This window comes from Lepisma saccharinum, chromosome 4, assembly GCF_977018435.1.
Source record: "Lepisma saccharinum chromosome 4, izLepSacc3.1, whole genome shotgun sequence".
NCBI lineage: Eukaryota > Metazoa > Arthropoda > Insecta > Zygentoma > Lepismatidae > Lepisma > Lepisma saccharinum.
In genome coordinates, this window is record NC_139232.1 from 33131957 (window position 1) to 33159486 (window position 27530).

The 27530-nt window shown below is 37.9% G+C and overlaps 1 protein-coding gene across 3 annotated transcripts; it reads left to right on the forward strand.

The window, feature by feature from the left end:
- On the forward strand, positions 1-26641 carry LOC145987129 (putative methyltransferase DDB_G0268948). 3 transcript variants are annotated; one of them, XM_083121625.1, is made up of 6 exons: positions 1-132; positions 3163-3323; positions 16037-16247; positions 18760-18872; positions 21514-21657; positions 26302-26641. In XM_083121625.1, the coding sequence occupies exons 2-6, from the start codon at positions 3223-3225 to the stop codon at positions 26399-26401; spliced, it is 669 nt and encodes a 222-aa protein (XP_082977751.1). In that variant the 5' UTR covers positions 1-132; positions 3163-3222; the 3' UTR covers positions 26402-26641. The 3 variants fall into 3 exon arrangements, with proteins under 3 accessions (XP_082977751.1, XP_082977750.1, XP_082977749.1); XM_083121624.1 differs by having other exon boundaries at positions 11-104; XM_083121623.1 differs by having other exon boundaries at positions 19-236.
- The last annotated feature ends 889 nt before the right edge of the window (positions 26642-27530 follow it).

The following is a 27530-nucleotide window of genomic DNA, read 5'->3' on the forward strand; positions in this document are numbered from 1 at the left end:
AAATATTTAATGTTGGTGTTCGTGTTATCGTCGATGGTCCACAATCACTGCGATTGAGCAGTAACCTTGGGCAAGGGCGACAAATACAGTTGGTCTGTATGTCTGTGAGTGTTGTTCCAGAAGGTAATATGAGTAAGTTATTCGAAGATTCTTCGCTCTCTGAAGCCTATTGGAAATTTCGATCGTACCCGCCCCAACCGCTTATTGACACGGTAGTCAGATATGTGCAGGAGAAGGTGAGTACTTTCACATTTTCTTGTTGTTCTCCTCGTATAAACTGTTCGAAATTCCTGTCGTTAATAGCGTCCAAGGCAAAGGATATTCAAAGGGTTTTGGGTTTGATACCCGGTGTATGCACATAGCGGTTCGGATCCTACTTTAAACTGCAGGTCTTTCTGTGCATAAAGTTGATTTAAAGCAGAAACTCAAAGGTTGAAGTGTAAGTCCATTTCATGCACAGGTAGGATAATCAGGCCTGTGCCTAAGTTTAAAGTGGGGTCCAAAGCACTATGCAAGGTGCATTCACCAGGATCAAACCGGTGATCCCTTGATTACAAGGCAACAACGATATCAAGTACTCCATCGGTTATACCCAAGGCCTATTTACCATCTCTTGATGTATCCTTCTTTTTCAAGAAAGCTAAGCCTATTGGGAGATACATGGAAGTCACATTAAATTCTATGAGTCTAAATGTTCGTGCGTCATACTCTTTTTCTCCATAACTACACATACAGTAGCCAACAAGAAAAAAATAATGGATGAATATCTAAATTCAATCACATAGCTAATGGCTAAAGTAGTGTATTCATTTTTCTATGAAAACCTAGTTCCTTATCATTCTTACAATTGTCCGTGTTACTAGTGTTATCTGTGCGAACTTTGATTTACATATCAATATTTCTTTACGGTACGCATTACTTGCTTGTATTGTTAATACTAAGTTCAATACAAATAAACGTTTCAACTTTGCTTACCAAGATTTCATTAATAATTGTGCAGAAATTATATATAATCACAAATAAAGCATTTGATAGAAAGCAGGCAAAGACAGAAGAAAAATGGTTAGTAAACAAAACAGATAAATGTGCAATATTGTAAAAAAAAGTTTATTTAAAGTTTATCAGTTCAACAGAATTCTAAAAACAACTTTGTTAACCTCTCTAGAAAATACATAAATGGATTTAGCGTTACATAAATAATGATCATTCTGTCATTATTTTCATAGTTTCTCGACGTTTCAATTATTACTACCAATGTTACCAATTTATCTCTTCGAGAATTGCACGTTTGGAGCAGGGAGAGGGTCAATGGTGGGTCAGAGTGGCCCATGGCCCACCTTGTCAAGATGTAATGGGCAAATTTCATGGAAAATATGATAAAAAATATGCTATGTAGATAATGATGGTTTGATGACAAACCTTAGAAAATTCGAATCAGGGACTTTTGGTTTCGGAGCTCACTCTGATAGCCCATGATCCTTCAATTTAACACATGCAATGGGACTGTTGATCTTGTGGAATTTATTTTTACTGCAATATTTAAACTTCCGATTATTAACTGACGGCACCCGTGGCGGAGTGGTTATCACATCGCGCTACGACGTCAGGGGTCCTGGGTTCGAATCCCGGCCTGTGCATGGATGATTGTGAGTATCCAAAATTGGCACAAAAGACGAAGTAAAATAAAGCAAATCAATCAATCAATCCAATTATTAACTCATAAATGCTTATTTGGGTCAAGTAATAATAATCAAATATCAAATAGATTTTCTTTGAAGATGTGGCCCACTTAAAGATTGGACTGTCGTCCGGTGACCGCCTATAGCAGAAAAATGGCGCCGACACTGGTTTTCAATATCGGAACATTAAAAAAAAAGGGGGGATTCCCACAGAACAAATATGTTTCAATAGTAATATAATTAAGCCTTGTTTCCATATTAAAAACACTAAAGTTGCTGACCAAGGCTGTTTATTGAGATTTAAAAACACATGTAAAGTGTTTTTAAATCTCAATAAACTTCCTTAGTCAGCAACTTTAGTGAGTTTAAATATTTTTCATATATAAATCAAATTTGACAATAAAACTTGTCTATGTGTACGGAACAAATTAGCTAGTACAACAGTGGAGGGTGACATTTTACTGTTCTGTTGTTTACTTCTTTCTCCATTCACCCATGATGAATTCTTGCCGATGACTGTTTCAAGAGATTTGGTGTAAAATACTCTTATTTGGCTAAATTGGCAACCGGCGCTAATTCTACGGGGAAGCAAAAGTGGTCGAAGGATGGTGCTGACCATGTCACTCCTTTTCATGACCAGGATTAAAGAGTGAGGGACGTTCCATGTATTTTAAGGTGTGGCTGAACCTTCGGTCTATTTCATTGAAGATTTTTTCGATAATTTCTTACCTCTCGCTAGGATATTCGTAATTCTGAGAAATTACATCTGTTTAGAATATTTTACGAGGAATTCAAGTAAACCATCATGCAGTTTCCCCTCGCTGTTGTCTAGATATTCATAATAGTCTTGTGGCACGGTAAACTTATTTTCCATCACAGGTATGTAGACAACGGCCAAAGCAAACCAGGCGAAGATTCACTTGAGTCCTCTACAATCAATTCTTAAGAAATTGAAGTCGAACTGCATGGCGGAGTGGTTAGTACAGAACGCTACAGCGCCAGGGGTTCCGGGCTCGAACCCCGGCCTGGGCATACGTATTTTTGTGAGTGTCTCTTCCCCAATTTCATCTTATCTTATCATCACTCATCCTCATCGTCGCGATTAGCCAAACGTAAAACAACCTAATTCGTTATATCAATCAACCAATTAATTGTTCAAAATTTGTAATATCGTAGCGGTTTTTCGAAACGAAATAAATTTTCGAAAAAGGTCTTCGTTGAGAGAGATCAAAGATAGAATGGCACTTAATCGTAACAGTAAAAGGAAAAGTTCCCCGTCGCATGAAAGTACGTGGGAAGCTGTGGGAGCTAAGGCCCCGCATATTTGCGATCGCGGTCATCTTTGAGAAGCACCTTTACCACTCAGCATTGGCCCCAGGTACCCATTTCAATGGTAAATTGTTGGAACCGCAAATAATTTTTCATGGTATTAGAAGAAATGTAAGCGCTAGATATCAAAGTGAAGGATTAACATTTCTTTCAGACTTCAGAATCCTTGGACTTGGCTGTTGACGTCGGTTGCGGTCAGGGACAAGCTGCCCGGATGTTATCTCCACACTTCGAACACGTTCTGGGAGTTGACGGAAGCGACTCACAGATCTCATTGGCCAAAGAGATAAGTCATCCGAGCAACGTCACATACAGGCAAGTCAAATTGAAATCCCATCTTCCTTAACAATTGTAACTGGGTGGTGTCAAACGTTGATAAACTTCGTACGTACAACTTTTACCTTATACTTTACAAAAAATATTTCTGCATCTTCTGCCCAAGGTGTTAAAATCCACCAACTTGGTACCGATATCCTATATTAAAAAGGCTATGAGTTTCATTTGGGCTATGATTAACAGAGCTATGGTTTTCATGACTGCATATTTCATTGGTAATGGTGATATGTGCGTGAAATATATTGAAACGCAAATCATTAAAACACTAACTTAAGGTGCTTCGTTAGGACATGTGTAGACATATTTAATCATTTTACACTTATTGTAGCATATTTCACTATATGTTCCTGTTATATTCAATTTTCGCATTTTCAGGGTATAAAGATATTATTCTCCTTGTATTTATACCTATTGGGTTAAATTTGCATCTCTTGTGTCAGCCAAAGTAGAAAAATGTTTTTCTGGTACAATGCATTGTTGAAAGACAAAAAACACATTTCATTCATATTTGAAATTTTACACAAGCATTTGTACATTGTAACTCACGGCTCATAAAGTGAAATAACAAGAATTGTGTAAAAATATTCGGGCATATGATATTGTATTGAAATAAAATTAATATGGCTACATACCTTTAAATAGTACACTTTTTACTTGTTTCTATATTAATCTTAGATTCTATGAAGAAAATAATTGATTAAATAGAAACTGAATTGTTGTAAAACTATGTTTTATGTATTAGTGCATAGTATTTTTTTGGTATTTTAAGTTATAAGTGCATATTTTGTTTGCAAGGGAAGCTCTCAAAATTGCTGACAAGAATAGCCATGAAACTTGAAGAAAAGGAGGATACGTGGACCAAAGTTATATGTGTCCATGCGACATTTCGCAATTGGCCGGATCCTTTGAAACTCCGTCAATATTTAGGGAAATCGCCAATAATGTACGCAACCACATATGTACAAAGACAGTTGCTAGCGAAGTGCATGCTTTCAAGAAGCTGGTGGTTAGTTTGGTAAACGTGTTTCCGAGACATTGAAATGCAGTAAATCTCCAAATATAGAACGTGACTGCAGTGGCAGTGGTTATGCGTACACAGCGCATGTACTGTTCTGGATGCATTAAGTACTGGAACCGCAAATAACAGGGCCATCCTTTCTGTTACTTGATTCGTGGTCTGCGTAAACCGACAGTAATTTTCCTGCCAAAGCCTTAGGAATGTTCATTTGCATACAACTATCATACAACCTAAAGGCACCAATTACGCGTACATCCAAGCCTTTCGCAAATACAAACTGTTAGCAGCACGAATACAAGAGTTCATACAATATGATAACCTGCGTGATAGTCTCTTCACTTTCAAGGTGCATTCTTATACATACAATCAGTTGAGGGTATTTATAGAGTGCACCAAGATAACAATCTATGCTGCGTTATACGTGGAAAGAGTCAGAATATGTGTCACAGGAACATGCTGTAATGTGTTGGAAATAAATTTTACACGAGGAGCAGTGATCCAGAATGCCGAAATATTGTCAAAAATCTGGAGCTTACTATTTGACACTTACATCCATTCAAATGTGATGATAAGCAATTGTTAAAGAAAATGAACGTTGAAATGAACATACCCAAGGTTCGTAGAATTGATGCGAGGTCGAATATTCAAATATTTTATTAAAAATTATAATTTAGACCTACTTCAATAAACACTTGGGAGCACAATTGCGTTTGTAAATGTTGAACTCCAGGAAAACAAATTCCTACCAACCACTTCAAAATAAGTTAGCTATAGCATTGCCGCCTTGTAATCAAGGGGTCTTGGGTTCGATTCCCGCTGGATCCTCTTTCGAATCCCAGTTAAAACTATAGGTCCAGTCCCGATTACTGTGCATAAAGTGGACCAATTCAATCAATCAATCAAAATCAAGATAAGTTATTGTAGTTTAAGGCATTAAATAATATTATCCACTAGTTTCGATGCATTTCCTTCTTCATCCTCCATTAAATGCTCTTTGGTTCTGATTGTGGGTTTCTTGAACGTTATTCCCGATGCAGTGCTTTAGTTTCTCACTTTCTACTTCTCTCGCAACTTCCTTCATTAGGGTGTATTCTTTGCTTTTCAAAGTGAATAGGATCAGCAGTATAGAAAAGTAGATGCAAACACCTCATTCTTTTCACAAACATTTTTAGGAAATTTATCTTCTATTCCTAAACAATTTGCATTTTTTAAAAAGAAATACTTTCTCCATCGACACGAATCTTCTCAGCACAATCTTCAAAGATGTTGTCAATAATTTGTAGAATCTTACACGAATGGAAACGAATGCATCATTTCCTCAATCCCATATTCTCAGACTTTTCACGAAGGGCGTTTTGTGGAATTTCATAACGCACCACCGTTAATTACTCACACACGGATAGAACAATAGCATTACACTGGGTAGGTGGTGTAAGTTCGTATTTGTGAGGGTATAAGGATCCATTTAAGAGCCAAACTAACCATAAACTAGCCGTGGTTGTCTAGTCTGTCACCATCCGTTGAGGAGTGGCATACCTTCATATTTCCACTTGTAACAACTATTTTGAAGATTGTGAGTCATTGCACCACAAGATTGCAATTTTAAAGTTTACTAAGGACTATATAACACTACATATTACACTCCACAAGTGAGTACAAATAAATTCTTCACAAAAATGAAAACTTAACAAGCTCTAATGTGCATCTCCGCCATATTTCTAGTCCCAGGACTATGCACGGCTTCAAACAAAAGCTCATTGTTTTCAGTCTGTAATTAGAGGTATGTGATTTCTGCCGTCACCCCTATTTTGACATTTAACAAGTCCAGTTGGCGCATGCACACTTCTGTCGGTTTCGGCTAAGCAGGCGGACTGTACATGTTAAAACTGAGAGAAAAGCGAACAACGGCGGATATTACCGCTTAGGGGTATTCCTTTTTTAAAAAGAAGTCCGTATGGCGTCCGACTGCCACGCGGGAGACCCGAGTTCGATTCTCAGGGTGGGGTGGTCTAAGGTCGGAAATTTTCCGGCGTTGTCCTCGCATAAAGTGGCTCTGGGGCTCACTCAGCCTCAAAAGAATGGGTACCAGGGGGCAAACCTGGGAGGTAAAAGTGGGGTATTGATCATATCACACCCAAAATGACCAGATCCAGATGTGTGTGGGCCTACCCCAACATCCCCAAAATGTGCCTTTATGGCACGGTACTACTTTACCCTGACCATAAATTGATTTTTTGTGAAAACTTTTAGGCAAGTTTTGAGGAAATTTTCGGGAATGTTAGGGGCTTTTCGTAGTGTGTGTATAAATCACTGTTACACTCCACTATTACTGCATGTATTAAGCATCAGCTGAGAGCACAATCGGGGAACTCTCATTTTACAGCGCAAACACACACACGTATTCACGTTTGGTATACAGGATGCAGGATGATGAATGATCGACAGCTGAACACGATTTCCTAAATTAGCTAAATTAGTTCGAATAGCAAAGAGTAACAAAACTTGTCATCCAAGTAGCTGACACTGGGACCTAATGTCATTAGAAAGCATTAACAGTAGAAATTGTCGTGAGGAATATCGGCGAAATGTTTATAAATCAAGATATTTTTTGTATTTTCAAATCCAAAATGAAAATATAATGTTTTATTTTAATTTAGATGCGGGCTCCTTTTTCTGTGAATTATTCTACTTGACAAAATTGTAGTGTCCAGCGAAAAAATAACTGTACAAAATATGTTAGAAATAAGTACAAAGTAGAGTATAGAAATGCCATTTTCAGAAGATACAATTTTGCGGCTCGACAACAAGAAATAATAATAGATTTAAAGAGTCATTTCTTTAACAGTTTCCTACCCCATTTAGTTGTTTAGATGGCTGTTTATGTTTTTGCCCCTTAATGAAAAGTAAAAATTTATATTTTTGCCCGATGTTCTTTCTTTATTATTATTATTATTGTTATTTTGAATTCTGGATCATAATTCAGTGACGTTTTCAATGTTGCTGCCTGTAAAGGGAGCGTTGTCATTATCTGTTGCAGGTGCTAGCATCAACCGTGCTTGCATAACTGTCTTCTTGCAACACATTAACATGAGCGAGAGAATGTACATAGCAATTTTAATTTTCTTTTGACGTGTTCAAATTATATGTACACTTATTCTCTTGTAAATAATTATATATCTACTTTGCTGAAATTGATCTCAGTAGATATTTGTTTGCGACTTCGCTTGTAATTGTCTATATCTGTATGTACAGGATGGGTGAAAAGTAACTAGGCATTGACAATTTGCTGTATTTTTTGTAATATTTAAGCAATCTCAATGAAACTTTCTGTACACATACATTATGGAATAAAATTACGGGCCAGCTCAGAATTCAATGTAGGCACAAGCGGCAACTACAACGAACGGGGATGGAATCCACGGTCTTCTGTAGGAATTATTTCGTTACGTTTGTGATAACATCCCGAATCCGTGCCTCCAATTCTTCCACAGTGGGGTGGGGGGTTTGTCTTGTACACATTCTCTTTTGCCCAGCCACACCTCTGTAAAGTAATCACTGAATTCCACACCTCGTAGCGTGCCGCAATCTGCGCTCGCTCCTGGACGGTCAAATGGTTGGTCACCTTACTGGAAAGATTATTATCAACTTGTGAAATTCGAATGCACATATGTAATCCTATTTCATAATGTATGTGTACAGAAAGTTTCATTGAGATTGCTTAAATATTACAAAAACTACAGCAAATGTTTAATGCCCAGTTACTTCCCACCCACCCTGCAGTTCCATACATTACAGAGACACTCCCCAAATATGTTGACCAAGTTCAAGGGGTTCCGCTTCACTCTGCATAGCCTACAAACACAAATAGCGAAGAGAGCAGAAATAACTACCTCATGGTCAGAAGAGCGTATAACAACATTTTAGAGCAAGAAAAAGAAAAATGGCAAGTTGAAAAATTCGAAGAAATTAGAAAGGCAATCTCGGAGAGGAATATTTCGGCATTATGGGGAGTTCTACGTACATTGAGGGGTCAGAAAAACAACTGGGTGCATATTGAGCCACATATTTGGGAATCTCACTGTCGTTCTTTACTTGGAGGGGAGGGGGAGACATCTCGAACAGAAATTGCACGGGAACGTTACTTCCTAGGGGACTACATACCGATACTTGATGAGGATATACGAGTGGATGAGCTAAGAATGGCGATTGGGAAATTGAAAAAAGGGAAAGCGGCTGGATTGGATAATATCGGAACGGACTTCTTTAAAGCAATTGGGGAAGACATTAATATGTTAGAAAATATCCGTAGACTACTAGATAAGATTTTCAAAGAGGGACATTTCCCGAAGGACTGGGCCACATCAATAATTTGCCCTATATACAAAGGCAAGGGGGATAGGAGCGAAGCGGGCAATTTTAGGGGTATCTCTTTGCTTCCAATATGGAGCAAAATATATACGCATATTTTAAACCGTAGAATACAAAAGTGGTCAGAAATATTTGATAAAATTTCCCCTTTACAAGCAGGATTCAGGAAAGGGCATAGTACCCTAGATAATATATTCATATTGCACACATTAGTACTTGAGCGAATTAAAGAGAAACGAAAAAAGTTGTACGCGTGCTTCATTGATTACGAGAAGGCGTTTGACAAAGTTCACAGGGGTATTTTGTGGGGGAAACTGCAAGAAAAAGGAATGTCGGCGCGCATGATAAGGGCGCTACAAGCTATTTATGAAAACGTACAATTTTGTGTGAGATGCGATGGCCACAGAGTATCATCATTACAACCCTCGCATTCCGGGTTAAAACAAGGATGTATCCTGTCGCCAATTTTATTCTCTCTCTTCATTGATTGGGTGGCGAACGAAGTATCATGGGAGCAGGGCGCAACCCCATCTATAGGGGAGCAAGAGATACCTGTACTCTTGTATGCGGACGATATAGTCATCATGTCGGAGACAATAGAGGGGCTACAAAGGGGACTAAATAGCATATACGAGGGGTGCCAAAAATACAAAATGACAGTTAACATTAAAAAAACTAAAATCATGGCTTTCAAAAATGGGTATACTTTCAGCAAACAAGAAAAATGGAATTACGGGGGGGAAGTAATTGAGCCTGTCAAGCGTTTCACGTACTTAGGAGTAACATTATCTATGACTGGAAGTTGGACGCAACATATACAGACACGAAAAAGCAAAGCAAAGTTCGCAATAGACCAAGTAATACGTACCATAAGTAAAGTACCGCAAATGCCGTTCTCAGTGATTCAGGGTTTGTACAAGTCAATAATAACAGGAACTTTGAACTATGGGGTTGAACTGTGGGGGGCAAGAGGAGGGAGCACAGTCGCAAGCATTCAAACAGAATACTACAAAAAAGTGTTGTGTGTAAGTAGAAGTACTGCCAATTGTGGGGTACTTAAAGAATTAGGTCTAAGCAAAGAGACAGTACAAGCTAGGATGAGAACTTTAAAGTATTGGCTTCAGCTGGCAAGGGAGGGTAACACGACACTTAAGGGTCAATGTCTGATAATGCAAGTAAGAGAAGAAAATACACGGAACTGGGCGAGGGATATAAAAAACATGTTGAACTCTATTGGGATGGGGTGGGTTTGGGAAGCAGGAGGGAGGGTAGATACATCAGTTGAAAATCAAATTAGAGGGAGACTTATGGACATAGACAGGCAAGAAATACTAGCCGACTGTCAGACGAAGACTTCACTAAGAGATCATTTGAAATCAAGGGATTGGGGGAAAGCAAGATACATAAACTTGGTAGGCAAAAAAGAAAGGGGAGGGATAGCATGGTTCAGACTGGGGGGTTGGAAACAAGTAAAAATTAAGAATGAAGCAGGGGAAACTATATGCTCTTTGTGCGGGGAGGGAGAGACGGGCGAGCATCTGCTCTCTGCCTGCCCCTCTACGCGTGATTTACGAGACAAGTGGGTTGAGAACGTAACAGAGAGGGAAATAATGGAAGTGGTAGAAGACAGAAGAGGAATCATAAGTGACATAGTGCAACGAGTGGGGAGATATTTGTGGGAAGTGAGGGAGCGACGAGGAAAGGCGTTAGCGGTCAGCGATAAGAACGAAGAAACCGCACAAAGTGAACCGAGCGTGTAATACGTGTACTGTGGGTCTAGCAGTGTGCAATGTATATGTGTTTTGTTTTGTTCTGTTCTGTTTTGTTTTTCACATTATTCAACAAAGAAATTCAAATTCAGGAGGCCGAATGAACCGGACACACAACTTTATTTGCATGTGCAATATTTCGATTGTTAAAATATACTAATTATGTTTAATTTTTTCTTTTGTATCTGATCAACGGCTAAGAGTTATTTGTATACTAACGTAAAGAAGGTATAATATTAATACACGACTCTGAGGGAAGAGAAAGTGTGTGTAATGTAAAATTAATGTAGTGCGTACAGCGTACAGCTCGCACAAGGAAAATGTAAATAAATACAAAAAAAAAAAAATACTTGTAACTTGTGTCCATTATCTTCCCATTCTGCATGTCTGTAAGAGTAGATTCTCGGTCAATAATTTATTTTGGCTATGTTGTATAACTTTCCCCTCTAAGATTCATCTGTCTGTGTTAAGTTTCAGAAAGCAATTTGACTCCATCTAAATTTGAGTGACATGTTCCGCATGTACCTTCATCCCTAAAAATCACTTATCGAAAATGAAAACTTTCTGTGCAACTTTCACGTTCCTTCTAAGACTCATGGGTCAGCGGGTAATAGTTAATATCAACTGTTTTATCTTCAGTTAATGAGTAATAAATACTAACAGTAAGATATTTACTGACGTCATAGCTTTTTCAGGCATATAGATTAAGAACAGATCATAAAAATATAAACTTAACGGTTCATAATTGATGATATATATAATAATTCGTACCTCGTATATACAGTCTAAATACATATAACTTACTATCATTTGTAAGATCGAGCACTTGATATATTTTGTGTTCATACATACAAGTACTGATATTTACTTGTGCAAAGCCAATCTTGCTACAAAAGAACCAATGATTGGATCAAGAACAGACGTAATCCACATGTAGTGAGCCAAAGTCAGATTTGTACAGAGGCGTGCCAAAAAAATCTGGAAGAGTTTGGCAGGGTCATTTTCATAAACGGTTTCCTATTATTTTTTCAGCTCCGACAATTCCTTATAATATACACATAAAAGGTGGCGCAAAAGTCATAATTCTATTTAAACTGACCTTTATTTTGGCATCTTGTTGTTCATATCAGTAGAGTTTTGTCAGTTAAATAGAAGATACTCACGAAATTTATTGTGTGCGAAAATGAATAAGTATACCCCACAAGAACGTATACCCCACAAGAATTGTGACAATATTTTTAAGGAATAATCTATCTGTAATCTTGACACAACGAGAATTTAGACGACATTTTCTCAATCGTCCCCCGATTTGAACGCTCCAGATTTTTTCCTTTGGGGATATTTGAAGTCATTGGTTTATGAATGAGACATAGACGTTACAGCAACTAAAGGACAATATTCATGAAATTGAAAACATTTCCCCGCAGATTCTTTCCAACACCATGGAAAACGCAATGAAAGGAGTCCAAATTTGCATCAATTCGAATGGTGGTCATTTATTGGATGTTATCTTTAAAAATTGAGGACATGAAACTTACATGTATCAATAAAAGTTTAACATAAAAAACGTACTTTGTTTAATTTAAAACCCATGCTGTAGGCTAAGAAAATCAGGTGATGACTTTTGCGCCTCCTAGTACATACGTATATGCATGTAGAAATTCAAATTCTATGCACTTTTCCCCCTGAGGTGAGTGTTTTCGCATTGCTGAAATATAAGACTGAGATTCCCAATCAATGCACTTAAAGAATCGTTCAAAATTTCCCAACAGTCAGGATTCCAAAAATGACAAAATAATTTCCTAAAATAGGCCTGATGAGAATACTTCCTTCCGGATCTAGATTATAAAATTTCGACATTCGGCATGTCCACAGTAATTTGAAAAAAGAAAGAAGAAAAGAAAAATAGAAAATGCGTGTTTCCACAAAACTTCAATTGAAGTGCAGAATGTGCTTAGTTTAATTTACTTTGAATGAGAGCTGGTGTACTTTCCGAGCTGTATTATAATTATGTCAGAATGATTCAAGTTTTAAAAACATTCGCTACAATAGTCAGGAATTTACTTTATGATTCTACTCCATCTGTCGGTAATAAAGCGAAGATATATAAATGAGAGTTTTGCGATTTATAAATATTCAGGATATTTAAAAGTTGACAAAGAAATCTAATGCTCCATTTTATTACTATACTATCACAGGTAATATTTGGAAGGTTGGAACCCAATTCTCTCCTCTGGAACACTCTTTGATCGGTCTTAGATAAATCTAGATTTCGAGACTCGGCCATTGGGATTCCGAAGTACATCATAAACGACCATAATGACTCATGCCCAAACTAAATAACTAAGAACTTAAAAGATCTCCCGTCGACTGTCCTTTCTGAAAATCTCCGGTTACTCCTTAGACATTTGAAACTCTACAGAAAAGTTACCTTTCTTCTCGTTATGCGTTTGTGCAAACTGTCTTTACATGTTCAAAAATGCCTCGTGGTCCCCACACAAATTGATAAAAAATTCAACGACTCTTTCATTGGTCAATTTACATTAACAAGGGTGCACGCAAGACGGAATTTATTATTGAATATAGCGACATAGTGGAGTCACGAACACAGAGAAATGTATTCCGTCTTTTTGTTTCTCCCCTTTGTACAAACGTGCCGTCTATTTCACGCACGATTGTGTTCTACGCAGGTCCAGATTTATATTAGTGGAGCCCCGGGTTGGTAATATGGTGAGGTCCCCTAGATGCAATTGCAGTAATAACTTTAAGGCCAAGTTATATCATATAGTGAACGGAAGAAAATGATTCCTTGGCGATACAATTACAACTAATTTAACAAACTGTGCTAACGCATTTTCTGTTGTCTCCTTTTTTCTTTTAGTTTATGCATGACCATATACAGGTCACCTTTAACAAATGCATGGGAAACCATTTCTTACCTCAAGTTGCAACACTGTTTCAGTTTTGTGCCTGAAACTTTGATACCGGCACCCATCTTATACTGGTTTCGCGTCTTATTCCCGTGTTGAGAGACCATGGAGTTCGAGCCCCACCATGAAATGTTCCAAGACAGAAATATATTACTTGTTGCTTTACACATTCTTATTTCGTAAAATACTGCACGTAGAGTCGCCTGCAATAAAAATGAGACACCAAGATCCTGAAATCTTCTCTTCCCTGCAAGATGTCATGTGTGTGGCCTGACTCTACGGCGATCGGAGAACTTCAATAGGAAGTCTTCAACAGAAAGTTTGCTCCTCGTCGTGCAGAGGACCGAGTATTTTAGGATGCAGATGTCTTATTTTCATTGCGGCTGTCTGTACATATTCTAATGACCAAAAGAAAGAACTTATGTTAGTCCCCGAAATGAAATCGCAAATACGCTACTGCACCTACAAATACCAGTGAGACGTAAAAAAGAAACAGAGGTTGCCGTGAGAATGCAGTAATTAAAAAGATGCAAAGAAGGTCTAATTCAACTTACTTTGAACCGTATGGAATATTATGGGTATCTGTCCCATCAACGAATTTGAACTAATAATTCAGAATTTCCCACGTCACGTATGTCTTGGAAATGATTATTTCCTTCAATTCCCGTAATCCCATTATTCCCGGATATTACGTTGCTTGAACTTTTTTCCGCCAAGACTTCCTATCCTCGCAAGAAACAAATTTAGTAAGCACCTTGTGTTGTGACCTCCTTGGACATTATACTTACAGCTGGTGTAAATAAACATGTCATTGTTTCACGGAAGAAATATTGAACTGACAATTTTCTATATTCATTTATGAAATGAAAGTCACATGTCACATCCTTCGATTAAACTAGGGAACAAATATCAACTTGTTTTCTGTATCCTGGATGAAATAACGTGTTCTCTACTAATGTCGGTGCCAGGAATTCAGAGAAAGTCTCAATATTTGTGTATCACGTCACATTTCCGAGATTTACAGGGTATCCCAAAAGTCACGCAACCGGGACTTTGAACGTACTTTACTTTTGTACAAAAAACGATAGAGCCATGAACCTTGTATTAGTTATTAACTTTATATTTATGAATATTCTTTAAACATTAAACACGAATATAAATCTCTGTATGAACGTCCAGTACGGAATAAGAGCTTATAGGGTGTAAAAAACATATTCTACGAAGGGAAGAAAAACATGGATAAAAGACAGATATGGAGTCGCTTGCAATAATTTTCGATGTGTATTCGATGGTCTCAATGGGCATTTATCGAACTGATAAAAGAGCGATACATTTTCATGCATTCTATCCATAAAAGGTAAAAAAAGATGCAAAGTTCCCCTCGCATATAGCACCGTGTCAAGAAGGCACATTAGGGTATGTGGGAGTAATTCTATGCGTTGCAGGCAATTTATGGGATTAAGCATGCCATTTTCATAAAAATGTAAGTTTTTTTTAAAATTACGAAGTGTACTGGCAACATTGGTTGTGTCAGGGTGCAGTCAGTACCAGCTGCTCCGACATCTGGCGATGTTATTCAATTAATTTACAGATGAAATAAAAGATTGAAATTATCGTGCAAAAAACTAACCTACATATCTTTTTCTATCTAACACTATAATTTATATTTGAAAGAACCTTCCTGGTCACCAGAAACGTTCAATTTCACTGTGGTGGATAGTGTTTTAGGAATTGGGAATCTCTCACTATGTGGTACCGACTTCAATGTTGAGGGCACAACGCCATATGCTTAATGCATATGCATAATCTTCGAGGAATAGCCACGCATTACGGTGCGGCAAAAATAACAATCTGTCAAGTGGTACCTTGGTTCAAACCATGTCATAGACATATCAAAATGCCTCGGTGTTACAGCACAACTCTGACATGTAGGCTAGCATGTGAGACCCATGGGCGGTCTTGACGTCCAGCAACAACCAAAGTACAGTCGGTACATTATATTTATACAATCTGTAATGTTTTTACATTGTAATTTTGGAGTGCATTGGTCAGAAATGTAACAGAATGTGTTAGGGTGATATTCACAGCTAAGTGGTTCATTCAGTCGACATAGATTATCACAGCACAAATAAAACGCTGTAAACTGTATGTTTATTTATTACGATACATATTAATATCCTTTATTGCAGCAAACAGGGTTACAATAAACCTCACATACCAACACATAAGAGACGACTGAAGGCATACATGATGATTTGGCACTCAAACAGTTTGCAGTGTTGCCAGATTACAAGAAAACCGGAATTGAGTGGTGTATTAATTACCCACATGATGCCATATATGACTTCACGCGTATCTCGAAAATGGTATATGGTGGAGAAAAATGAGCGGGAAATCCGAAATCCCATGCCGAAATTAGTTAAGAAGACATATTCGCTAACAGGATTCAAAATGGCTGTTCCCTAGTGTTATGTTAACCTTTTTTCGAGCAGGACTCGTTGTTATTGAAGCCATCACATCTGAGTAAGCCACTGGACAATACTAATGTTATCATATCACATATGTTATATTATGCGTAAAATGATTTGCCTTTTACTTCACTTGCAGTGTGGCGAGCGCTGAAAATCTCCCGCTTCCTGATGAATCGGTGCAGCTTGTGATGTCAGTGGAGGCGTGTCACTGGTTCGACCTACCGAGCTTCTTCAAGGAAGTGGATAGAGTGCTGGTGCCCGGAGGCGTCGTCGCTTTGGCCGGATACGTCACCTACAGGTTCATCCGCAAAGACACCATCATCATTCTTAAGGACGCCTTTTCAGAGGTATCGAGGAAAGAGTAAGACGTCTCCTGCAACCTCCTCAATTCTTAACTTGGCATATATTTTATCACGCCCGAGCTTGCAGTTTGAGTCTCATTCAGAAAGTCCACTTCATGCACGGAGTCCAGATCTACAGTTTTGAATGTATTACATACAATTAGTGGCTCAAACAAAAGTGCGTAAATTCGTGGCGGAGTGGTTAGCAGATCTGGCTACGACTCCAGGCGTCCCGGGTTCGAATTCCGGCCTGGGCATGGATGTTTGTGAGTGTCATCACTTATCCTCATCTTCGCAAATTAGACATAAGTGGCACAAAAAGCGAAGTAAAGTAAAGCAAATCAATCAATCAAAAGTGGGTAAATTGTCCACAGCTCTGTCCTTTTGTTTTATTCTACAAAGGTAATCCAGAAAATAATGCCTCCTCTGCTGTAGAAAGTTTATGTGGACGAGGAACATTTGGAAACTTTGTGTGAAAAATGATACACATGTTGGGTACCTATTAAGGCTATTTAAAATATTGTCCGTTGCTTTCGATACATTTCTGCCACCGTTCAACCCAATGCCGAAATCCGCTCTGGTTTTTGAGAGGGACAAACAAATGGAAGTCCGATGGGGCTAAATTTGGACTGTAAGGAGGTTGGGGAATTACTGACCACCCCATTTTCGTAATGACCTGTGACATTTCTATTGATACGTGGGGACGTGTGTTATCGTGGTGCAAAACATCACTGTTCAATGGAATGTGCTTTCTTTTTCGTCGAATATGGTTCCTCAACTTTTTTAAAGCCTGGACTTACCGAGCACTGTTCATTATTGCACCACGTTCCAAGAAGTCCGTACAGATGGCACCCTCTCTGTCCTCTTTCTCGGTTTTCGTCAGTTTGCAGGTCTGCCACTTCGATGTTTCTGCACCCTCTCGGAACTTCTTCATCCATCTTCTAATGGCAACTGCGTTCTCTCCAAATGCCGCCTCTGCAGCCTGCTATGGATCTCCGGTGCCTGACAACCCTCTATTTGCAAGAACTCGATCAAAGCTCTTTGTTTTTTTTCTCTGCCATTCATGTTGTTTATTTATTAGTTACCTGCAAATGAAAAAATGTGTGCATTAGTAACATATCGCATTATATGTGTGTGAAGTTTCATTGGAACCCGATTTGGAATGAGTAAGGTGGAGGCATTAATTTCGGTATGGCATTTGTATGTTGTTTTAAGAATAGCACTATGCTGGTGATAATATTTTCCTCTGTTATTTTCACTGCTTTTTAAAAATACAAACGGAGTGAATGAGCGTGGCAATGGACAATTATCCTGCTAGTGTCTGTGCTGTCGGCTGTGCAATTAAAATGAGTTTCGCACCTGAATCTAACACATGGACGTCCGCAGGATTTTTTCCAGAGAGGAGCAAGGAAGGATTTTTTTCCAGGGGGGGCCAACATGGCATATTTTCCCCAATAATAGTGTTCATCCCTCAAAAAACATTGCTTAATTTTGAATTTATCATGTTAGTGCAATAATTGACACACATTATTGTGGCTGAAATTAAATTATATGTGTGAAATATGTAATTTTTGGTTGACTTTCATTTTCCAGAGAGGGGCATGGCCCCCCCTTGCCCCCCTTCCGGACGCCCATGATCTAACACAGAACAAATATGACTCCCTAGAGAACTTGTTACGTTTTTATCACTTTTAAAAAATATTATATTTAAAACTTCAAGATCATAGACGTATCTTTATGGGAGCAAGGGATACATTTTCTTACCTTCTCATACTTGAGGTTCATGTTATGCCACCCACCTTCACTCCCAAAAGTTAAGCCCCAAGTTACGCTGGTGTTCAAGATCATAATAACATTATATTTCATTTACTTTTACTTTGATAGTTTTATATTTAGAATACATTTAGCAGAAGTATTTTTTCGTTTTTACCATGTTAACATTTTTCTCCATCTGTAATGAAAATAGTAATTTCGACTATTATAATAAATCTGAACGTATTTCGGTTATAACAATATCATAATTTAAAGTCGTTTGCATGAATTATTTATTGAAAGTATCATTTCCAACAAGCTTCGGTAACAGTCGAATGACCATTAGAAATGAGAGAGATCAAAAACATGCGTTTTGTAATGGGATCAATATTAGCGTCTTGAAGTTCGAGATAAAGACCACAAAAATCGGTAACCATCTAATAAAATGTATCTAAGTCAACTACAACTTGCTTCTAATTTCTTTTGCAAAATACCCTGAAAAGAACACTCAATATTTTGTAGCCAATAAAATAGGCTGCGCAATTTAAATTTTCTTAAGAAAAACACCATAATAACAGCTATGGAAATTATTTTTAGGGGAACACAATTTTCATTTCAAATTATATTCGATAACGTACGTATCTGATTCAACATGCATCGCATCTAGTATTGCAGAAAATAGTTACTAACACTTTCTTATATGTTCCCTTGAAAAATTTAACTGCATTTTAAACATATATTTAACAAGTTTCCTTTCATATTTCAGGTTGTGTTTGGCGAAAGCACTAAATATTGGAACTCCATGAATTACAATCCAAAGTACCTGAGGAATAAATATGCTGATATAATTTTGCCCTACGAAGAGACGTACCGAATACAGTTAAGTATTCAACTTACACAATAAAATATCCCTATTTAGAACGTGCAAGCAATATTGCATGCATTTCATTTAAAGTTACTACACGTCCCGGATTTTACGGGACTGTCCCGGAATGTTATCATTTGTCCTAGTGTTCCGAAAAGTTTCTTCGGGACATAAAAATGTAGAAATGAAGAGTATACTTTCATGAACATTTTTTACTATTTAAATGTGTGTACGTAATTTTAAAATTATCATTTTACAAAACAACATAACAGTACACCGATCCCTCTCAATAATACGAGAGTTATCGAGTTGCAAGAATGTGCTGCAATAATATTTGACTTCACGATAGCGCCGCTCAATTAACTTGGCAACAACCATTACTGATACTACTTTTTTTAACTCCTTCTGCTTGCAGTTCTGAATTTCAGTTGACTCTCTCCCATTGTATAGTAAGCTGCCTGCCTTCAGTGCTCGGGTTCTGTCTGTCTGCAGTTAGTTAGTTAACTATGGCACCGAAAATAAAGTGTAGATTAAATGATAGACTTCGAATTGTAAAGTAAAAGTAAAGTGCTCCCCTGTGCTTCGCACCACGCCATGAAGGCGTATAGGGGTGCGGGATTATGGCCCCACTTTTTCTTGATCTCGGCCGAGCAGGGAGTAATGTGATCAGCACCACGCCCCTAGCCGCCTTTACCCCCCAGAGTTTTCTCCAGGTACCCACTTTATACAATGCTGGGTGGGCGCCGGAGCCGCTTGAACAGGTTGAAAAAGTCCCGGTTCTCCCCCGTCGGGGATCGAACCCTGGTCTCTCGCATGGTAGTCAAACTTCGAATTGTATTTCTGTTTATTAAAAAAAATGTGCAGAATATGATTATGGGACTGCCCATAATAATTAGGTGCACATACATACTACTTTGGTCCAGCTCCCCCTCCCCCGCTTCAAAACCAGCTTCCGGTCAGAGGCGTTCGAGATTTGAACTTACGAAATACAGCAACCCTAATTTTATTATAAGTATACGTGCACAGCAAAACCGTGATGTTGCAATTAGAGATGATGCAGGAACCCCACTTCGCTCCGTCCACTCCCTTTCTCCCCTTCTCTACAGTTATGCGCGGCATTGCTCCACAAATTTCCGGGACAGAGTATAGATACTTGTCGGGACGGCACCGGAAACAAAACAAGTCTCTGTACAATCGAGACGATACTTCGTTCGAAACTTAAGTATGATATGCAGTGGTTAGCACAGCGCGCTACGACTCCAGATGTCCTGGCGTTAAAATCCCGGCCTGAGCATGGGTGTTTTTTGTGAGTGTATCCTTATCAATTTCATAGCATCATCACTCATCTTCGTCTTGGTGATTAGCCAAAAAGTGGCACAGAACGAAGTAGCATAAACCAAATCAACATAATTCAGTATGATACTTGAAAACCTTATCTGAACCACGTTTTCCTTACCATTTAACTTCTTCAGACATATTAAGCGGATATTTAACTGATTATCTACAAATAAGTCACGTGTGTTTATACATGTTAAACATAATATGTTAGGTATAAGTATAGAGTAAGGATGATTGAATTATTCCATGAGTTCACTCGATATACCCCTTAAAAATTTAAGAATATTAGAAAAAATGAAATCACAATAACTCACAAACATCCCTGACATATAAAATCAAAATATAGATTTGAAATCAACACAAAATTCGCAATAGAAATGAGATATATTTCCACCAGAGAAAGGATTAGCAAATCAGTGCATAAAGTGGACTTAAAGCAACAATTCAAACAAACAAAAAACAATTAGTGAAAGAGATGTTGGCATGTCGGAGCCTTCTATAGATCGACCACAAACAAAAGAACCTTCGACGAAAACTCTCCGCGCACTTCCCCCTTATTCCGTTCAACTCGGGCCATAAGAAAGCAGCATGCATGCTCTCGTCAGTCCCTCCCCTCCACTCAGCACAGGAGTCGCGGGTCTGCGCAGGCTTTTTTACTTGTGGTTCCACTATAAGAAGGTCATCCCTTGCACCCCTTCAGACAATGTCCGCCATTGAAAATACAAAGCCATATTACATTTTTCAACCTATTTCAAACCAATTGTTTCAACAGCCATTAGATCAATCTCCACCAAACTTTTATAAACTCGCTCTTTCAGCTTCAGATTACACTCGAATGGAATATACAAGAAGAAGCACTTTTATAATTGTAAAAATATAGAAACAAAAGCTTTGTTGAATGGTGATATGCACCATCACCTTCTATTTAAAAAACAGTTATTTGGGTTACATTCTTGACAGGGCGCAGTATTCCTCGCTCAGTTCCTATGTTAATTAATACGCATAGATACTGAAACAAATTTGCTGCATCAGTGTCCAAATATTTGGACCAATCGCACAGTTTGAAGTCACGTTCGTCCCAATGCAATAACATGTCACTGAATAAAATTTAATTATTATCCTTTAAATTTATTCGTCTTTGATCGATCAATGATGTTTGAAATATCTATGCACAGAAGCTGATTGGTGTTGGGCCTACAGTTTTATTGTGAATTTTGTACTCGAACCCTGAACCCAAAGCACTTGCTGTTACTAATGCAATGAGATAATTTCATTTTAGAGGTTTTTATTAAGTAATTGCATTTAATTGTATTCCAGGGACGACCCAACGTTCATCACGAGTCAGGATGTGACAGTGGCTGACTTGGCGTCTTTCGTGGCGTCCCTCTCTACCACTACGATATATAGGAAGGAGCACGGAGAGGAAGCTGCACGAAAATATATTCAGTCAATACAAAACAGGTAATCAAAAGAACTGCACATCGCTGCAACCAGTTCTCATGTGAATTAATCTAACCATATATCAAGGTGCAATCATTGGTCTTATATCAAAACGTTTAGATATTAAGAGCTTTACTAATCATAGACGACAAATATTTAACCTTATAACTGCCATTTGGACTCGTTGCTGTTTTCTGAAGAAGTAAATAAGAGGAATGGATGAGAGGTGACGTTATAATGATAGATCGATTCATTGTTCAAATCAAATTTATCTTGATATGTAAAACAAATATTTATAGTAGAAATTCAGTCAATTATCCCACTGGAAGCCAGTTTTTTTAAAAAAAAAATGGGAATAAAGTATTTTCTTATTGCTTATTAAAAGTGAAAAGAAGTTAACAAGAATAATTGAATTTTTAAATAACGAACAAGTTTGCATATTTTTGAACTTCCTCAACCGGGTTCCTTGAAGCCTAGTAGTTAATACTCTCTTCTTTGTTGCGATCGGTTCGAGGTTCGGTTCCCGACAGCTTCGATGAGGGGTCGACCATGTGTCGACCGCTTCGTACTCCATGGAGTTCGTTATCCAAGATGAAAATCTTTAAATGAAGTTAATATTAATACCAAAACACCAATAGGGTCGTTCCATGTGAAATAAACAAGGTCATCAACCTTATATTTCTTGATTATTTTAAAATTTGGCATACTGAGGTAGGAAAATATGCAAAGTTGCAAATTAATATCTTTTGTATTTCCGAATTTATTTGCAAACTGTGCTATTTTGACAATTTTTTCAACATCATGTGAACTTTAAATTGCAATATTTCGGCAATTAGGCACTTATGGAAGTGATTGAGGTGGCGTTGAAAAGGTATTGAATAGCTATTTCACAACATATAAAGCATGTTTATATCAGGGTAAAAACCACTGAAGGTGAGTAAAGAAAATCTTGGTAGCCATTTTCGCAAAAACGGTTCGTTTAATTTTTCTTAAAAAACATACATGTCATACATACGCTATTACTCAATAACTGTACAAAATTTCAAATGGGACGCCAATTGGACCCCGAGTTATGTTATATTTAGGTTAGGTTAGGGTTAGGTTAGTGTAGGTTAGGTAATTCATGATAACAAATTTCCATACACAAATTCCTAATATTCAAAAGTAAAAGTCTAATAGAAATGATATACAATATTGATTGAATTATTTTTACGTATTTTTACGTATGATGTTTAAATTCCAAGTTATTAGAAATACAGGGTAATTCAAAAGTCCGGTCCCATAGCCAACTCCGTTATTAGTGCACATAGCGAAAAATTGAAAGAGGGGAAAGTTGTTGGAAATAGGAGAGTTTCATTCTAAAGTGCTTGAATTTTCAACGTAGCATGCACCTTTCAGGCTGTACACCGGTACGAGCCTCATTGGTAGCCAAAAATGCAACATACTTGGCACGGAATATTGTAAGACATCGCAAAATCATACAGTCCTGGGAAAATTAGGAATTGATGACGATAATTAAAGGCAATGTAAACAAGTGTAAGAAGGTGAATGTGTGACACGCGCGGTGTCATAGTGTGAAGTAATTGGCATATTGCAGCCTGATTCTCACGTGTGCGTTTTTAGTAGTCTGGGGGAAGAAGCGGTGTGTACGTCAAACATTCAGCGTCATGTCACAACACCGCCCGAATCACTTCTGTAGGTGCCCTGATTGCCGAAATATTAAAATTTAAAGTTAACAAGATGTTGGGAAAGAATGGATAAAATCGCACAGTTTGCAACACAGATATGGATCTGCATCTTTGCATATTTTCTTTAAAGTGGGTTTGATTGATTCATTGAGTTGGTGTTTTAACTTCACTTTATGCACAGTAAGGCTAATCGGAATTGGACCTACAGTTTAAGGTGGGATCCGAACCACTGTGCCATGTGCCTCCACTGGGTATCGAACCCGGGACCCCTTGATTGCAAGTCAACGACGTTATCACTATGCCATCGGGGAGGCCCGCTATATGTATACTATATATATATCTTACTTTGTGGATACTGGAATATTTATCAAACCTCTTCTGATTTTTTCCTGAGCACGCTTCTGTAGAAACACCTGGTAGAATGTCAGAGAAGCATGTTCAATCTTCTTAACCAATAAGGTGTCAAAATATTTTTGTTTTTATTTACTCTTCCTTCAATTTCTGTTCTCATTATTCCTTTATGTCTCAGAAATGACCTACCGTCCTATAACCTTTTTGTTCCTGCCCGACTTCACTCGAATACTTCTTTCTCATCAACAGAAGACGATGGAGCTTTCGTGCACTTTTAGCTCATCGTGACCATGAAGATGAATGATGATTACATGCCACTAATGAAAGGACGCTAATGCCAGGGCCAAAACCTGAACGTTGACCCTACAGTGGCGGGATCGTCTGTCGATCGATCGCAGCAAAAAGGAGAGCCTGCAGTTAAATGCATTAGCAGAGCATTCGCTTTAAGGAACAGACGTAAACCTCGGAGAGTGATCTAACGGCCACCTCATTTGAACCTTTGAATATGATTAAGCATATTTTTACCACATTTTGTGCGTATGAATATATTGGGTCTCTAGTCAAGGGGTTCCGGGTTCGATCCCTGGACACAGTGGTTGGATCCGACTTTAAGCCTTACGTCCAGGCCCAATTCCCTTAATTATTTGTATTTCTCACGTAGATAGTTGTTGCGAACAGCAGTCACGTACAATAACAGGTTTCCGTCTCAAATCCGTAAAAAATCCGTTAATATCTGACAATTAGATGATTTCTCTCCTTCACGCTGAGCATGCTCCTGCGAGAGTGAGGATTGTTGGCACCTAGTGGAAATTAAGTTGGTCTAAAATTTATTTTCTAGTTCATACTCGATGTACCAGATAACCTTAACTAGCAGGCCAAACAGGTTTCTGCGAAAAACAAGATACATTCAATTAAGTCTTCTTCTTGTCTGTCTAATTATTTGTTGCTAAGTCGATATGTAAAGCATAGGAAAGCTAAAACAAGAAGCGTGCATTTGTGGACACAGAATTTTTAATAGTACTGAAACCTGTATTTTGCATTCAGAGAACACGAACCTTTGAAACAGCATCTCTCAACGTTACAGTCTAATCGACGAGAACGCCTAAAATAAGGACTGTCGAGTAGAGTATAAATTTCCTTTTTGTGCATATTATCATTAATTACGATGTTGTGTTTATACGAAATGTTCTATTGTCAGGAATGGGGAGACTTGGGGGAGGTTCAGGACTTATCCTCCAGCTACAAATTCTACAAATGGATTTCAACCGGGAAATCTTGCAAAAAGACACTATGGGGGGAAAAAACAAGTAGGCTGTACCATAACCTGAACAGACAATATATGACCAGAAACACAATAAATATCCACATACGTGGAGAACTCCAAATGCGTCAATCCTGGCATTTATGTTGTCGTTGTTTAACACGTCGCTTTTATTCCTGTTTAAAGTAATCACGGTGGATGGGATTGAATGATGATTGCTGACGAAGTGCAGATATAATGTAAACAAATATTGCAATATCGGGATTTAAAATATATGGAGCTATCCTGTGTTCGACACTCAGTGATCCATGTATTCCAATATATATATATACACAAACACACGTGTTATACACACCCACACTAATACACTCTATATGGTGATAATTCAGATATTTCAATACTCGTTTAACCTGCATTATTCACTGAATTCAAAATTGATGCCGTGTAATGTCCTGAACATTCCATTATAGTTGTACATTACTTGATCGTAACTTTGAAATTTTGAGTTCGTTCACTTTTTCTTGTTAACTGTTTAGTGTGTCCCAGTAGACAACCAGTTTCAGAAGGACAAGTGTATGGACTAACCTATAGATGTCAACCAGGCAACGAGATTTACAAAATAATCAAATTATCAATAGTCTCTCAATATCTATGGCAACGTGTTAACAGGGGTATGAAGAAGTGAAATTTTAATTATGTTCTCTTACCCTTATAAAACGTTGTAAGGAATAAACCTTTTATGAAAGTAAATTCGAGGGTTTCGCTTACTACCACTTGAGATTATCAGAGTATTTTCTCACGAAATTAGGAGCGAAGGGTGAGTTCGTCCTACAGACGTGGAGGTACGTAACAACCGATAACGAATAATTTGATATTCGAAGTCGGACTCCGTGGAGCAGTGATATATGTATCGCCAAGGATTCTGGGCAAAGCACGGATGCGTGTTAATCATGCTAGTTTGTCAAATACGAGTATATTCATTTTCGTTAGCAAGTAATCTAAAGAGGCAGTAGTGACGTTATATCCCGATACTTGTCTTCCTCATATATATTCTTAGAATACAGGTTGACGTTTCTGAATGCTACCCCCCTTTCGCAGCTAAAAAAAAATATATTCAATCGCAACTGTACAGTCAGCGGCAATAAAAATGAGACACCTAGATACTCGCTCTCCTGGAAGGCGTTATGTGAGTTGCCTAAATACATGGTGGTGTTAGAAGTTTCCATTGAAAATTTACTATTAAAATCCACTTATCGTCGTAGAATTAGGAACACACACAACGCCTTTCAGGGGAGCGAGTATTTCTTGATCTAGTTGTCCAATCTTTATTGCCGGTGACAGTACCTCGAAGCGTTTCTCTTCCAGATGGATGCAGAAGTTTGGAGCCAGCGGAGAGCCTGGACAAGTGGATTTCACTGTGGAGGTGCCCTACTTTCTAGTGATGGCTAGGAAGCCGCTCAACTGAAAAAGGAATCTCGACAGTAATGGTGCAAAGTGTAGAACGGGATGTTCGAGTTAAGCTGCAAGAAGTAGTATCAAATATGAACCACAAAGAGTAATAAACGCAAGAGTTTTTTTTTATGCTATATAATCTTTATTACATTGTTTTCTATCGTCGTGCCAAGGACAATTCCAGCTAATACTCAGGACGACAGCCCGTGTGGGACGATGGAAAATTTGCAATTTGTCTTTGCCCCCAAAGAAGATGACGAACAAATGTATGTTTTTGTATATACATAAATATAATAAATATGATAAGCTGTTCATACTTGTTGATTAATTTGTTTAACTAATAGCACTGTAGTTTTCCAATGTAAACAAATTTTAATATACGTCTATAAAACTTGCAATCCACAGTTGCCTCACATTTTTGGCAAATATTAAATATGAAGAGGTTTTCTTAGGATATCAACCGGTGACAGTATGTATACCTATCCAGAAATCACCTGGTTGATATCCCGAGAAAACTTCTTCATTATTCGCTGCCAGGAAAGCTTCAAGAAATACTAAATACTTCAACACGAGGTTTATGTTAAATTAATAATTTCTGAATATTCTTGTAATAAACCTCCAACAAGTGTTATTTTTATCGATCTTACAACAAAAAAAAATATCTGTTGAAGCAACATGCTATAACAGTAACCAAAAAATATTCAGTTGCAATAGATTGATTGAGTTGGTGTTTTAAGTCCACTTTATGCACAGTAAGGCTAATTGTGACTGGACCCACAGTTTAAAGTGGGATCCGAACCACTATGTGCCTCCACCGGGTATCGAATCCGGGAGTAGCAATAGAGTTGCACATTATTTCTAATAATATTATTATTAAAATAATTGAAACAACACAAAAGTCAATCATTTTTTCTTGATCTAACACGTTTTTCTTCCAAACAGAAGTTTCAAGGTGAAGGAATGGCTTATGTCTGGCCACTAAAGATACCGTTATCATATTCTCGGGATTTCCTTATTGGCAAACATTTAAATAATTCGTATGTAAGAATCGATTAATTTGGACACCCCCCCCCCTCCAGGTACACCTATGACGCAATCCAATCAATGGATTATAAAACGGATTTATATGTAAATACATATTT

Bases quoted from the DNA above. Each gene is read 5' to 3' on its own strand.
- LOC145987129 (XM_083121623.1), top strand. From the start codon at position 99: ATGTCTGTGAGTGTTGTTCCAGAAGGTAATATGAGTAAGTTATTCGAA. The intron at 16,248-18,759 runs GTATCGAGGAAA...TTCATATTTCAG, and splicing joins TTAAGGACGCCTTTTCAGAG to GTTGTGTTTGGCGAAAGCAC. The intron at 21,658-26,301 runs GTAATCAAAAGA...TTTCTCTTCCAG, and splicing joins ATTCAGTCAATACAAAACAG to ATGGATGCAGAAGTTTGGAG.